Genomic DNA, 16,251 nt, shown 5'->3' with positions numbered 1-16,251 from the left:
CAAAGTAATTACATGCTTCCATGCGTTTTAGCCATTCAGACTTTTCTGAGGGAGAATGCCACAACAGCAAGTTATAAGTTGAAGTTCTCGGCGTCATCAGAGTCTGATTGAGTGACCCGTAGAGCCAGAGGGAAGTCATTGATCACCGTTATGTTCTAATTATAGAAAAATCAATGTGGAAGGGTCAGATGGACTGACTGGGGCCGTGAGTGTGCATGGGTTGTACTCTTTCAGTTACACTGCACTTGGCATCACATTCTGTTAATTCACTACAGTAAGGTTTTCTTGTTCCTGCAGAAATCTGGTCATTGCATAGAATACAAAGAGAGATGTAAAATCCACAATGTTCAGTTTTTAAAAATCAGGTATTAAAAACAGTTCTGTTTGAGGTCCTGACCTTTTCAGTTGATCCTAATCTTCCACTACAGATGTTGCCATGTTTCCTGTGTTAGTGTGGCAAAGCGTCCGATGGAAACGAGTTCTCAGCATTCTTGCTGTCCCAGTCAGTAAAAAGTTGGAGTAAAGGTCTGCAGTTGTTTCCTGTTCTGTGATCTAACCGGTCTGTCTGGTGATGCTGTTGTGTTTGGCGCGACACCGACTGAGCGTGCGCGCTTCCGGGCATGCAATTCTGAAAGTGAAAAAAGAGTGAATGTTGAATTTCCTTTATGTGTGCACCCACACTGGTTACTTTTGCTTGGACGCTTCCCAGTTTGGCAATCATTTGCCCCATTGCCTCACTGCCTCGGTCGGGTGATCAACATTTGGGGCACATGGAAGATTCCCTGTGCTAGCCTGATTAGGCACAAAAGTTTATATACTTGGCTGACAGTCAAAAAATTTTACTTCTATGTGTACTTCTTTGCAAGCTTGCTAAAATCACACTGTAACACATTATCCATCAGACACTGGTTGCACGGTTGATTCAGTTCCATTAACTGACCAGTGTGCAGCCTTCTTTAGGTTGTAAACATGTGTGATCATAAAAGCTCATGTGTCCTATATGTTTGAGGCTCCAATGAGAGAAAAGCTCCTAACTAAACCCCATCTTACTCTCTCTGTTACTGCAGGTGATGGAAACCCAAAAGAAAGCAGTCCTTTCATCAACAACACAGATAATGATAAAGGAACCCTCTATGATGGGAAAAACATGGCACTGTTTGAGGTACCCATTCAGTTTACTTACAGCATTTGAAAAACATATTTTGTGTCCATTTGAACATGAATGTAATTGTAGTCATATTCACATTGCTGTAATTGTGGGATATTTGTATACGTTAAAATAACTGTAGTGTCACTGTTAAATGACCTACTTATTTGGAATTGTAAGTTTACTACAAGTAAGACTATTCAAATTGTTTGCTGTGGTTCATATGTTTTGCATCTTTGTTTTTCCAGGTTTATAGCCAATAGTAAAGTAATTTATGGGCTGTAAAGTCTATTTCTACATCGGTTTATGATTTTGGACAAGCAAAGCTACTATTAGGTCTCCATCCTTTGATCTTGACCAGCAACCGCCAGTGATTCATGGTTTGAATTCTTTGAATTGCTTTGGACAGGCATGAATTTGATGGTTTGGGCTGCTGTGCTTTTCTGTACCCTTTATAGGAAGAAATGGATAGCAACCCCATGGTGTCGTCACTACTCAGCAAACTGGCCAACTACACCAACCTCACACAGGGGGTTCGGGAGCACGAAGAGGCAGATGAGGAGGAGGGGGCGAAAAAGAAAACTGTCAAAGTAAGTCATAGGCTCTCAGAATGGATAATTTTGTGGTTCAGCAGTAAAGCATTTCATTTTGAATCAACCCATTGTTGAAGATAATTATGGGTTTCTGAGCTCAGAGGATAAGCCTCCATTTAGCCTCTATTCACTCTATTCAGTCATTACCTTTCCCAGTGAAATATGTTTGACTATGTTTGAAGATAGATAAGGTCACCTGCATGTAAAAAACATATTTTTCTGCATTGTCTTGTGTCACTGATTGGTGCTTTATGGCAGTTGTTAAAACTGGTTGCTAAAATATTTAGAACACATACAAAGTGCTCTCCCTATTTTAAGCGGCAGGAATATTCAGAATGCTAGCTTGTGCACCCTCATAAAAACAACACCTCAGCAGAAATGCCCAGAACATTAATAAAGAAAATTGCAGAGTGCTCTGTCTTTTGAAGCTGTTTTCATATGAGAACTATTTATTTTCCTATAAACATGAGTAACAGTCGTATGCAAACTGCTCTGCTGGGGCTTATTGTTTTTTTGCGCATATATAATGGTCAAGCAAAACTCTGCAGATTCCAAGCCCTGAGGGCACCTGCATTTTAACCGTCTGCTTTGTTGGTTATTGCTGAGTGAAAACCTTTAAACTGTGCGTTTGAAAATGGCTAAGAAATGCCATGAAAACCACATGCTAGACTGACTACTCAGTGGTAGTCATGACAAACTTGTTGCTTTGTCACATTTTATGCAACGAAATGGCATGGCTACGCCCAATCGGCCAGAACATGCAGAAGAGTGGAGATGGTATTGTTCTGAATCTAGGGATTCTGGTTTAAGTACGGAATGAATAAGACCTGTGATTTTCAATGGATTATTATCAGGACAAGGAGTAGTTGAGCAAAACGATGGAATGTGGTAGAACATGTGCTTTGCTGGTGCGTCCAGGAATTTTTGAATGGGCTAGAAGACACTTTTTGCTTACTTGATCGATTTGCGGAGGTGATGACCTTGGTGTACAACTAAATGGAGAAGGGTGGGACTTGTCTTAGTCAGTCACCTACTGGTTCATTCTGGTATGCAGTTAACAATCGTTCATCTTTAATCTGCCAAATTATATTTTTTAAAAGATTGTGTTGTCTTTGCTAGGCTGTGTTTGTCATGAATATGAGCGTTTGGTCTCATAAATGAACAGTGTGTTGATTAATCTTTGCTCAGTAAAAACATTTGAGTGATAACAATGTCAGAAATGATCTTAGTCTTCATGGTGGACCGTGTAGAGGTAGTGGTAAAATTAAAACCTAAAATTATTTTTCATTAGTGTTCCAAATGTTCAGCTGTTGTATTACGCCAGTGTTCTCTAAGGATGGTTCCATTAAGTTTTATTGCTAGGTTGCAGGAGCGTGTGATATGACATTTTATCACTGTTGTGATAAATTATGTCACAGTATGCTTTTCTGAGCATAGCATGGATATTATCTGTGCTTAGAGAACGCTGACCAACTATGTTTCATTGCAAAGAGAGCATAGTCATGCTTAACTTAATTTGATGCCACACATTATGTGAAATTTTTTTGTGTATTTTTTTAATATGAGAGAAATCACAAAAAAAATTGCAATGTGTAACATCAATCTTGAAAATGTCTTCAGGTATCATGAAAATATATTTTTGCCAAATCGCCAAAAAGGTTCCACTAGTGTTAATCTAGGTATCTGTTTAAGTATATATAATGATTATAATGAGGTGACACTTTGTGCTTCTCTCTAAGCAGAGTCCACAGATGGGGACGTTCATCGGCGTCTACCTGCCCTGCCTGCAGAATATCCTGGGGGTCATCCTGTTTCTACGTATGACCTGGATCGTAGGCACTGCAGGCATCCTGGAGGCCTTTATCATTGTAGCTATGTGCTGCTCTTGTGTAAGTATGCCATATCATTTAGGAGTATCATCCATTTCTCTTTTAAAAGATATCATCGCTGTCATAAGAAAACCTAAATCCTCTTTTATGCCTGCTGCTCTGTACACAGTGTGTATGTTTCATGGCCAGTGGACCAGTAGAATAGCAAAACTTACAACAGATGTTCAAACATTAAGAATATTTTTACTTGTTCTATTAAGTTGAGTCACTGGCGTGCTGATACACAGAGAAAACCACCACCAGAAACAATATTTTTTCATTCTTAAAGTTTAATGCATTTTTGTTGCAAAGTCCTTTCATATCGTCAATTTTTATGAATGAAACCAGTGGATGTGTTTTTATTGCACTGAGAACATTGCGTTAAGTCCGAAGTGCTGTTGTTATTAAACAAACACTCTGAACGTGAGTGAACTGGATTCACTGAGTATTAAAGGGGACAAAGTTGTCTTTTTTTCTTTTAGGCAGTGTGAATTAAAGACGCAGCTGACCTTTGGGCTCAGCTAAAAATGAGCATGAGCTCTGTTGTAGACAGTTGTTGAAGACAGTGTTAGTGTTAACGTGTACGTTTTCAAAACTTGACATGCTTTTTGGCCTTTTTTTTCCTGACTTGATGTGAAAAGGCTTTTCCACCCAATCTGTCATAAACTGAAACTGTCCTACATATACATAACATGTAACAGAAAAATACTTTTTTGGATTTAAATGATGAAAGTACTAATATTTATCAATAATTTTGTCCTGATTTTTCCTTTTTTTTCTTTAATGGACTGTTAATTAAAGGTGAAGAGCTGTATTACGTTCATTTCCCTTGTTGCCTAACAAAGGTTTTATTCACTTTGGATAAAAATAGTTTGTGATGAGATTGTACCGTGGTGTGTACCTGCAGGTCAGAGCTTTGTGTGAGAGAGAGAGAGTGAGCGCTTCTTCTGATCCTTGGCTCAAAGTTTAGCCTCCCTTCCTCGTCAGACACAGCTCATGCATTTGATGGCTCCTGGCAGCATGCTGTGTAATCTCTTGTGCTCGGGACACTTTGAGACAGGTGTTTATTTATAGCCCAGAGTAGACGATGGGATCAGCCGCCCCTTTCGAGGGAATGCTTATTTACAAATGTGGCAGTGCACTTCCTGGCCTTGTGTCATTGTCCAAATTGGTACTGCTTCCACTTCAGATACCTTACAGAAGCATGAGAATCCAGAGTCATGTTGGGATGAGTTGCACTGTTGCATAATGTCAGATGAAATGAGCTGAGGTGTGGCACTGCTAGGGCAGCCTTCTGGTAGTATTTTTTAGTTATCACTAGTACTTAAACCTAAAGTGTATTTGCAATTTTTTATGTGTTGAAATGTTTAATACATTATTAGGGCTGGGTAATCTTCAAAAATGTTCGATACTTGACCTTGATATCAGTTCCTGAACGATAGTTTTTTGATACCTTCTTTTAAGTTACAAGACCAGTATGAGTGTTGCTTAAACCAGAAATGAGTGTGAGGGACCGGAAGCTGGTGTATACATACTGAGCACAACTGACTGCAGACCAATCAAGAAGTGCTGACGGTAATTACATTCGGACAAAATGTTCTTGGAGTCAAGATTTCTGAACAAGCATACTCATTGGCTCGCTGAAGAGTGACTGCATAGATAAATTTGGTTTTGAATTGCGTGGAATTTGTTGATACTCTGAAGTCCTGAAGTAATTAATTTCACTCTACAAAAGTACTGAATGTTGATACCTAGCCCTATAAATGATTTTAGCTTTTTGGAATTGGTTTTTACTTTTTCTTAGCATCTGTGTAGGTAGCCAGTCAGTTAGCAGCTGTTGCTTAACCTGCGGTTTGTTTACATGTGACGTTTTACCAGAAATTTTATTAAATCTAGTCTAGAAAATCCAATCTAGTTAAATCAAGTAAATCGAGTCCAATTGTGAGTAGTTTGATTAGGTATTGGGTGTCTAGTCAGTGTTCCCTTTCAGTTTCATACATATAGATAGCAATGCACTACCCGGCAAAAAATGCAAGTCTTGGCAGGTGAAATATCTTAAGGCTTTTTTTTCCTGATTTTAAGTGGTTTTAAGTTTTACATTGTCTCACTGTGTTTACAGTATTGAGAGATAACAGATTGTATCAAGCTTATTTTTGAAAACAAGCAAAATTATTTTTGAGAAACTAGATTTGACTAGATTTAAGATCATTTCACTTGCCAAGCTACCATTTTTTGCAGTATACATATAAATAATGAAGTGACATGAAAAGCTTGTTTACAGTTGCTTTCAGTGAAATTTGAAAACATTCATAGACATTTAGTATTCATTAACATCCACCAGTGACAGCTCTCTTCTTCCCAAAGCCCAAACCTTATTTTTAGCAAGCAGTGGTTAATTGAATATAGGTGACTGTGCCTATGAATAAAACATATAGAAGCAAAAGGTAGGAGAAAGGAAGGGACTTGCTTTAGAACTCCTTGTAGTGTCCTCATAGTGCCAAAGATCACTGAATCACCTTCATTCACGCAGTGCTCTTGCCATTGCTAAGCTCCTGTTCGAGGTAAATGACCAGTAAGTGGCTTTAGCCCAGCTTTTCATGGCATGGGCTGAGACTGAGGCAGAAGCAGCTGAGGGGATTTATTCTGGTCATTTTGCCCGAGCCTGCTCAAGGACACTCAAACACACAGGCGCGTTACATAATGGCCAGATGCACATATCCTTGAAAAGAATTATACCGTCCTAAAGTAGTGACCCCTGAATGAGAATCTTTTACCATTCCTCTCCAAAATATGTGTTGAGGGATTATTCATGTGCTGTTTTGACCAAGTTCCACTTTGTTTTCGCCTGAGTATGTTTTTATAAGGTGTCTCTTGTGAATTTGAGATCTTTTTAAAAAGTATGTTTTTTTTTCCCCACAGACAATGCTTACAGCCATATCTATGAGTGCCATTGCTACAAATGGAGTGGTTCCAGGTGAGTTAGTGGTATTCTGGTTGTCATCACTGAGCCCACCTCCTTAGTGACAGTGGTTCTTTACTGTGCAGGTCTTTCATTGACTTGCTCTGTTTTTTCATCATAGCTGGAGGATCTTACTACATGATCTCTCGGTCACTGGGTCCGGAGTTTGGAGGGGCCGTAGGACTGTGCTTCTACCTGGGCACCACTTTTGCTGGAGCCATGTATATTCTTGGCACTATTGAGATTCTCTTGGTAAGCTCTGTGCATTTTGTCAAAAAGATATATTCTTTTTGACGAAATGCAATATTCTATCTCCCAATACCGAATACTGATACCACTCCTAACTCTGTCTAATCTAATTACTCAACATATACCTATAAATCCTGATAGTTATACAGTTTCACATTTGAACAGTGTTCTGTGTCACAAATTAAACATACTGAACTTGAATAAATGGCATTTACTGATTGGATAACTTTACGTTTGAAATATTTCAGAGCTGTGGAAGACAAAAAGGCACGATTTACCTTTATTCAGCTTGTATTTGGTGTATTGAAATCCTCGCTGGTTGTGGGGAGCACATTGCACATTGTTTCATTCAGATTGCTTCATCCTAGCGAGAGTTATTACAATATATTCGGGGCCTCTTTTGAGTGAATCTTCCTGTATATTCTTTGTTTCCAATATGATACTGTATTTGAATGGCAGTATCACAGCCTATACCAATATATCAATATCAGTACAGCACTACCTAAAAGTGAATTATACAAGATTAAACATACATGTGTGATTGAGGATTTGCAAGAAGTTCAAAATGTATGCAAAAATACCCATAGGTGGACAGCTTAACTGTTTTGAAGTAAAATGACCACATCAAACTGTGCTATGAGTTTAATTTCCTATTTGCTTCTCATCTTCTATAATGCAGACCTACATAGTGCCCAGCGCTGCCATCTTTAAGGCGGAAGACAAAGCTGATGGGGCGGAGGCCATGCTGAATAACATGCGAGTGTATGGCACCTGCTGTCTGACCCTGATGGCACTGGTGGTGTTTGTGGGGGTGAAGTACGTGAATAAGCTGGCGCTGGTCTTCTTGGCTTGTGTCGTGCTCTCCATTCTGGCCATCTATGCTGGTGTCATCAAGACCATCTTCGAACCACCAGACTTTCCGTGAGTTACAAAGCCAACAAAGGCTATTGTTTATCTGCTAAATGTACTTATTGTATTTCCTTCTTTTCTGGATAAGTGTGTGTGTGTGTGTGTGTGTGTGTGTGTGTCCCAAAAAGAATTTCTTTTCCTTTATTGTTTACTATAAAACTGGTTGGATGGAGTCTGTTTACAAAGTGAATTTGCCTCTCATATGACCATATGTTAAATTTTATGTTGTTCTTTTTCACTTTAGATTGCTTCCACATCCTAAAAAAACATGAAAATGTGTGAGCCATGTAACTGAATGTAATAATATAGAAAATTTACTGATATCATGTGGTGGACTGCGCTTGTATGACTGTAATCTACATCATTGAATCTTTCCTTTTAGTGTCCATATTTTCAAAGTTATTCCTTTGCTGGTATAGCCTTGGGGACAGCAGCATATTTTCAGAGATAAAAAAAAACTTTTTTGAACAACAATTAGACACTTTTTACTAATTCTATTTTCATATTTTCATGTCAAGCAGCTTATGTCAGCTCATGTTAAATTTGATTTGACCACAATATCTTCTGTGAAATGGAGTCGTCCACCAGATAAAGCAAATGAGAAAATTAGTGCATTGTATGTTGAATAGACTCTTGAAAATCTTATTTATATTCATTTGTATATTTATTTCATATTATTTTTATATGTTTACATTTATATTTACTTGTATTTCATATTTATAATTTATTGTCCTGTAAAGGGTCTGCTTGTTGGGCAACCGCACCCTGAAGAACCATGGCTTTGACAAGTGCTTAAAGACAGATACTATTGACAATGTGACGGTGACCACAAAGCTGTGGTCCCTGTTCTGCCAGTCCTCCGATCTCAACTCCACCTGCGATGAGTACTTTAACCTCAACAATGTCACAGAGGTCCAGGGCATTCCTGGTCTCACCAGTGGAGTCATCTCAGGTGAGGAGCACTGATTCACAGCTATATACTGAGATATTTTTACTGTGAGAGATTAGACCAAAGCCCATCCTTAGGCAGTAATTGTAGTATCATCCAACAGCTAAGCTTAGTGATTACAGAAGTGTGAAGAATGAATTTAAATGAATGAGGTGTCTTGCTGCGACAAAGGACATTAGTAGCTCACAGAATCTACAGTACTGTACAGACGTCTTAGGCCACCTGGGAGAAATATATTCAAAGCTAGTTGTCTAGGCAGCGAGAGTTTATGTTCTCAGAAAAAATGGTAACATTAGGATAAATACACAAACGTTAATACAACAAACTGTATTCACTTAACCATTTCTAAACCTTACCTCGATGCCACCTGGTATTCATATCCATTCATAAGGCAAAACTTAATTCAACTTTGCTTGTTCACAAATTAGCTCAGGTTTGTGTGCATTGATAAAGACAAACTGATTGTGTAGATGTGCTACTCTTATCTTTTAGTTATTCTGTTTTTAATTAATATTACAAAAAAAGCAGGACTTACCTTTTCCTGTGCTGCTTGTTAATCACTGGTTCACTGTTGATCGTATGTCTGGTCACCTACTCCGTAGGTTATGAGGAGTATCTTGACCCACCACTTTGTGTCATTATGTAGCATTTAACACTTGATAACTCTAACACACTTAGAATGTGTGGCTTAGTCATTTGTAACCACCAGCAATTTGGACGCTGATTTCCTCTCATAAATCCTCATGTTTAATAGTATGCTGAGAGGTAAATTGGCAAATGTATAGTGTCTTGACTTTCCATTTATTTTCTTTGTAATGTTGGCTCAACTATACATAAACCCATATACCAGTAAACATAATTTTATTTAATTTCATTTAAATATGTATTTTATATTTTTTAAACTGTGTGTAACTACTTTTTCTTGAATGGAATTGCGCATTTGTAGCAGTAGTGCTTGTTTCTTCTGAACAGAGAACATGTGGTCAAGTTATGGCCCTTCTGACATGCTGGTGGAGAAAAACATGGAGTCAGTGGCAGCTTCTGACCCCACAATAGACCTTAACCTGCCCTATGTAGTCAACGACATTGCCACTTTCTTCACACTACTGGTTGGGATCTATTTCCCTTCGGTTACCGGTAAGGGCATTTTGACCTGTCTGTATTTTTTTTTTCTGTCTCTATACCTTCTTTTCTCTAACCTTTTCTTCCTATGTGTCTAGTACTCCTATCCCCGCCCCCTCCACCTCCCCATCCTACATTTTCTCATTGTGGTTGTATAATATGCAATTCTCTGTGGCACTGTATGGTCTATGAAAGCCAGGTCATTGCTGTGACCCCTTTTTCACCCGCTTGTATTTAATCTGTTCTTGCTCAGTGGCTTCAGCTCTATCTAAACTCCCATAGCCAGACTCTGAGCCAGTGTGTAGATCATGCTTATCTTCCCCTTTCAGCCGCAAGTGTCTCAGGCCAGTCTGTCCCCTTTAAGGGGCCTCATGCCTGCACACTGTGCAACACAATAGTGCACAGATCAGCACTGATGTAAGACTCCAACAGTTGCCCAAAGTATATGAAAGAATGAACTACATAGAAGAAAAATATAAAAGATTACACACTGACAGTACACAACACTGCACAAACGCAAATGTATTTATTTATTTACATTGCACCTTTCGTACAGTGCGGTCAAGTGTTTTACAAACAGAGCTGTATTGTGTTGTATGATGATTGCTGAACAGTTTGGTTTGATATAAAATGTATATTTTGATTGCTTTAGGCTTGCTTGCTAATGCAACATTTCTAAAAAGTGAGTGAATAATTTTTTTCCCAATCATTTTTTCTCTATGTTATCCAGGTATCATGGCTGGATCCAACCGGTCCGGAGATTTAAGAGATGCCCAGAGGTCTATTCCAATAGGAACCATTCTTGCCATAGCAACTACTACCGCCATCTGTATCCACATAAAGGATCATGTTGTAGTGAAGCTTATGTGTAATTCAGTTTTGAAATCTGGCAATTAAATGCAAAAAAAAAAACTTTATAGTATGATGCATCAAGGCAGCAACCTGTAGGGGGTATTCTACATCGACCTATGTCTATAACAAAGTAATTCACTTCATTGCTCAGTGCCAGGTTAGACTCATTGCCGGCAGTACTTAATTTAGAATGTTGTAGAAAATAAGGAGGGCGTGTGGGGTTTTTCAAATGATTGCCTCTGTGAAGGTCATTTTCTTAACTGCGTAACTCAGACCTCTCCTGTGTGGTGCTCTTTGGCGCTTGCATTGAGGGAGTGGTTCTCCGAGACAAGTGAGTTCTTTTTTTTCCCATCTATTTTTTTTTTTTCAGTCCAGTGTTTTTGGAATGAATGGTATTCTTTCATGAATGTGGCTGCAGCATCAGGGCCAACTTTTGAGCTGTTTCCAGAGAAACTGTTGCCAAATAGTGGATTTTGGAGGAATCGCATGCAATGAATGTACTCAGTGTAAGAGAAAATCAAGGCACAAATTTCTGTCTAAAGAAAAAAGTGTGTGTTTCAGGTTTGGAGACTCGGTCCAAAGAAACTTGGTGATTGGTACTCTGTCGTGGCCCTCCCCCTGGGTGATTGTGATTGGCTCTTTCTTTTCCTGCTGTGGGGCAGGTCTGCAGAGTCTCACTGGCGCCCCCCGGCTGCTCCAAGCCATCGCTCGAGATGGCATTGTGCCTTTCTTAGAGGTTTGCTCATGATTTTTGTTGCTCTTTAGTGGCTGGTTAGAGTGTAGTCTGAGCAGGCCTGGTGGCAGGATTAGTTAGGCAAGGGGACAGATGAAATTTACCAGGAGTGCACAGCTTTACCCAGTGAACGACCAACAATACAGGCTTATCTGAATGACGCCCATCTTTCTTCAAGCATTATAATTACTGCAACGTGTTTGGGAATAGCTGTATGATAGCCTGCTACCAAAATAAATGTTAACCAAACAGCATCATACCAACAGCATTTTTGGACACAAAATTATGGTTTTTCCAATCATAGAAAGAAAATTAATCAGTAAAATGAATTCCATAGTCATTACTCAGCTTACCTCTCACCCATGCTATGTCACAGGCCACAAAGCAGTACTCTCATGGAGACAAAATGGTAGTAACTACATGTTTACTGAGAAAAGTCAATTATTTGTTGCAGTAGTGTTATTACTTAAGTCTCAGCATTATTGTTTGGCAACACAATATCAATAGAATTTCAAGAGAAAATGAGCCAATTTTAAAACAGTAGCACCTATATACTAGACTTTTATCAGGCGAGATTAATTGAAAACTCAGCTAATAAATCCACGTCATGCTGCTTGTGAATGCAGTTCGAAAGGTAGGAAGAAGCAGCGCAAAGCTTTTGATATTGAGATGTTATTACAAGTGCTGCATTTAGAACCAGTCATGGGATATGAACAATACTGTTTTTTAATTCGTTTAGAATATGTTGAATTCCTAAAAAAGTGCAGCCGAACTTCATTTGGTTTTCACAGTCATTTATATACACTAATTCAGATGCACATACTTTTACATCTTATACATCATGTGTCCATTGCAAAAAGACCTACCCTCATGAGCAGTATCCTATGTGTACCGTTGGTCGTGTACTCAGGTGTTCGGCCATGGCAAGGCAAATGGGGAGCCCACCTGGGCCCTGCTGCTCACTGCTGGGATCTGTGAGACGGGCATTCTCATTGCCTCGCTGGATGCTGTAGCCCCCATCCTCTCCATGTGAGTGTGCCTATCTTTGCTGTCTCATGCAATAATTACAGTCAGAGTTTGACATTTTCTCTGTGTCTTCGTTTGCTCCCCCTCACTATTGTTAATAACGTTTTTTTTTCTCTAATTTCAATAATACATCTTTTAATCCTCCATTAATCCTCTCTGCTCTAGCTGGGGTGACTCTGTTCCTTTCAGAGCCTGCTCTTGTCCTTTTTATCCAGAACTCACTTATCTTCACTTCAGTGTAATTCCCCGCCTGCTTTAATGATGATAATAACTTTAATAACCTCTTGCTCCCCTCTTCCAGCCCTCTTCTGCCTCGGTTCCTCTCTCTGTTCCCTCCCTTACACTCATCTATTTTTAGCTTACTTTTCTTTTTGTTTTCCTTCATCTTATTTTTCTTATGGCTCTCTTGATATATGATGTGCCTGTATATTTATCTTTTTACAGGTTCTTCTTGATGTGTTACCTGTTTGTGAACCTGGCATGTGCTCTCCAGACTCTTCTGCGCACACCTAACTGGAGACCTCGCTTCAAGTACTACCACTGGTGAGTACAGAGCCTGCTTCAAAATTTCAGAACTGTGGTTCAGCTAGTGTGGGATTACGCTATTCATTTTAGATGAAAGGAGTAGTAGGGCTGCGGCGATTAATTGACAAAGTCGATTAGTCGTTCATGATGATGTATTAGGGATTGCATCAGTAATTATAGAAAAAAGTTTACTTGAAAAGAAAAGCGCTTTTTAATGCTCTGTAAAGCTCATATGTTGCACAGTCATTCTGACAGACTGCAGTTCACTACAGGAAGTGTTGGGGCGATATGGCTTAGATTATTTCAATGCACAATAAAAGGAGAAATCAGAACATAAACGATGGGGCCACTGTGGTTCTGTTTTCATGTTTTTTTTTCATGTTTTTTTTTTTTGTTTTGTTTTTAACCAACTTTGGCTCACACCCAAAGTGCATCACACCCACTTGCAGTACTAGAAGCAAGGACAATGACAGGAAGATTTTTCAAACAAAATGCTCTCACCCTTGGCTAGGTTAGACACACTGAGCTATTTAGCTAGCCTTGCAAACTTTGTAGCGCAAACCTTTTTTTGAGGTTTAAAAAGAACATAGATCATTTTTTGTGAGTAATTGCTTTGTTTTGGCTATAAACCTTGTAGTGCCTTTCTTTATGTGGGTTAGCTGTGCAGGCTTTAGCATGCTTGCTAGCAAGCTAGCAGACTAAATTGATGCTGTGTCACCAGTCATCTTTAAGAAAGAGATGGAGTATTTTGCAGCTCAGAGCCCAGCAAATCAAATTTTATGGTCTTGAAAGATTAACCATTTAAAAATTGTTTACTGCTTTGGCTTATAAACAACTTTGTCTGACATTTTATCAGGTTTGAAGAAGTAAATGCGTCAGGTCACAATGATTTCTGGGCAAGTGTTTCTTCTGAAGTCGACACTTTTGTTCACTCGATGCCTCGCCCCTCTAAGTACTCATCTAATTAACTTCATTTGAGCTAAGACAGTAATGGAGATAACATTGGGGTTTCCACCGAGGGGAATTGGCAAAGCTGAGTGGACGAGGGCTTGCTAAAACCAGTACTGAAGTGGGTGGTTTGACGTGAGATAAAGGAGAGTAAACAACACAAGACATAGTGGTTCAGTAGCTGATAATATTAGAATAATCGTTGATAGTTTAATTGTTTTTACAAATGGTAATTAGTTGTAGCTTAGTTGCACTGAATAGCATTTGCACATAAGAGGCATTTTGAGTGGAAATCTTGACCCCAAGTGAGTGAACAAGAGTAATTTAACTTCCCACGAGTCAGCAGCCTCTGAGGACTGTTTTTGTAACCATGGCACCCCAGCATGGAAACCTGCGTGGTACTAATTTGCTATGCTCAATACGTAGTCTCAGGGCTCTCTGAGGACATGCACTCTCAAAAGGATGCACAGTTTGGCTTGCACTCAATCCCTGGCAATTTCAGTCTGGCTTAAGCTCTGAGGCAGTTTTGGTGGCAGAGAAGGAGATGTGACAGCCTCCGCACGCTCTGGCTTCTGAGCTGGGGCACTGTCCTCTCTCTGACCCCTCCCTCTTTCTACAGCAGTGCTGGATAAATCCCATTACCCATTCCTGTTTTGGTCACATTAGGCTGTTGTGCCTTTCTCATGCACATACAATCACGCAAGCGAGCTATAACGGAAGTGTATGCCTACAAAATTCAGACATTTGCCATTAAAATATTACATTTTTTACAGTTATATATTGTAAGTTTCCTGAAAGGTAAAATTAATGAAAGATTACATCAGCAGCATTTGCATGTGCAAGGCTCCAGTTAAGCAATGCAAAAACTGGATGTTAAAAATGCCTGCCAGTATGTTGTACTCTAGTTGAGTCAAGAAAAAGTTTGATATCAACATTTGTATAGAGCATAGAATTTAGTTTTGCCTGGTAACAGCAACAACAAGGGCAAAGCAACCTTTTTGTCTGTAGTTAAACACAATCATGTTCCTTCTGTCCAACAGGGCGCTGTCTTTCCTGGGCATGAGCCTGTGTCTGGCCTTGATGTTCATCTCTTCCTGGTACTATGCTTTGGTAGCTATGCTGATTGCTGGCTGTATCTACAAATACATCGAATACAGAGGGTAAGCCAAACCAAACAGTACTGGAAGCACAAGCAACTGGAAGCCATGAGCAGGAGTGCTGATTTGCTGCATCAGTGCATCGTGATTGATTTTGGAATCTTATCATGATTATAATCAATTCTAATAACATTCAATTAAATGCACACTCCTTGTTTTGTCAAAATAAAATTCTCAGGCTTTTTTCCAAATATAAAATTTCAAGAAAAGAAAGAAAAGCTTATAGTACTCTGGAAATGTCAAGGACCACCATTCATTTATTTCAGTTCCAGTCAAAATGGCCATTAAGTACAAGTTATTCTGTTTTTTTGGGAGATATTTCTGAGGTGATTAGGCAAGATAACCCATTTGCATAAGGAAGGGGAAAGTCAACAGGAGTTTCCTGAAATACTATTTACATCCCAGTGGCAATCAATAAATCAAATGCACTCACAATAAATAGAAAAAAGAAAAATGAGGCCACAGACTTTAAAAACCCCATCCAGTTCATTTCATTTGGACCGAAAAGGCTTCAAACAAAGAGACATCATGTATTAGTCCAACGCTATTGCTAGCTAAACTGTAGGTGTAAGCTAGCTAAATATGTTTATCTTCTATGTGATCTGTGTGTGTAAATGTTAGACGTTGGCTACATTGTTATCAGGCACGTTTATGTGTTTTGGGGGAGTGGCTTTGGAAGGATTGCTGAAAGTAGGGGATGGGATTCTACACTGAGTCTGAAAGGATGTGCAGCTGTCAAGAAGCTGTTACTGAGAAAAGGAAACAAAAAAAAATAAAAGCAAAAAACAGAAAATTTGCAAATCAAATAAAGAAGCTGCTGGTGTGCTCAAAACAATGGCCTGATGAACCCCTTAACATCACTGAATGTGTTTTATGATTACTGGGATTGTAAGCAGCAGAAAATGCAACGTCTAAAACTGAAGTTTGGAGGTGTGGAAAAACAATCCTGCAGATTTTTTAAAAGACTGAAAGCAAATTTCCCAAAAAGAATGGAAGCAGTGATAAAGGCAAAGGTTGAGTGCATATTTTCATATTATATTTTGTGTCATTTCTGTTTAATATAGTTTTTGCTTTTTTCCTGATGCTGAAAAATGAAGAACTTGTACATAATGGCTGTTTTTTAACTGGTAATTAATCACATGAAGGATGGTCTCTGACTTTTGTGCAGTACAGTAGTTCCTCCAGTCATATTTGTGTGTTTAATACCTTTTTAA

At 39.0% G+C, this 16,251-nt stretch overlaps 1 protein-coding gene across 6 annotated transcripts in view; it reads left to right on the top strand.

Moving 5' to 3' along the window:
* The window catches only part of slc12a7b (solute carrier family 12 member 7b), a 72,067-nt gene that overhangs the window by 39,574 nt on the left and 16,242 nt on the right, over window positions 1-16,251 (top strand). For 3 of the 6 annotated variants that reach the window (XM_036589309.1, XM_036589298.1, XM_036589328.1), the window contains exons 2-15: window positions 1,068-1,162; window positions 1,606-1,737; window positions 3,483-3,629; window positions 6,528-6,582; window positions 6,689-6,819; window positions 7,496-7,737; window positions 8,466-8,677; window positions 9,647-9,811; window positions 10,527-10,625; window positions 10,922-10,979; window positions 11,210-11,384; window positions 12,292-12,410; window positions 12,852-12,950; window positions 14,921-15,040. In XM_036589309.1, coding sequence (XP_036445202.1) covers window positions 1,068-1,162; window positions 1,606-1,737; window positions 3,483-3,629; window positions 6,528-6,582; window positions 6,689-6,819; window positions 7,496-7,737; window positions 8,466-8,677; window positions 9,647-9,811; window positions 10,527-10,625; window positions 10,922-10,979; window positions 11,210-11,384; window positions 12,292-12,410; window positions 12,852-12,950; window positions 14,921-15,040 — 1,849 coding nt within the window. Of the gene's footprint in view, window positions 1-1,067; window positions 1,163-1,605; window positions 1,738-3,479; window positions 3,630-6,527; window positions 6,583-6,688; window positions 6,820-7,495; window positions 7,738-8,465; window positions 8,678-9,646; window positions 9,812-10,526; window positions 10,626-10,921; window positions 10,980-11,209; window positions 11,385-12,291; window positions 12,411-12,851; window positions 12,951-14,920; window positions 15,041-16,251 lie in introns of all 6 variants that reach the window. The other 3 variants (XM_036589304.1, XM_036589291.1, XM_036589318.1) reach the window with 1 other exon arrangement.

The sequence above is a fragment of the Colossoma macropomum genome, unplaced genomic scaffold, assembly GCF_904425465.1.
Source record: "Colossoma macropomum unplaced genomic scaffold, Colossoma_macropomum, whole genome shotgun sequence".
NCBI classification, from domain to species: domain Eukaryota; kingdom Metazoa; phylum Chordata; class Actinopteri; order Characiformes; family Serrasalmidae; genus Colossoma; species Colossoma macropomum.
The sequence above is the reverse complement of the archived record's forward strand: the minus strand, read 5'-3'. Positions and strand labels throughout refer to the sequence as shown.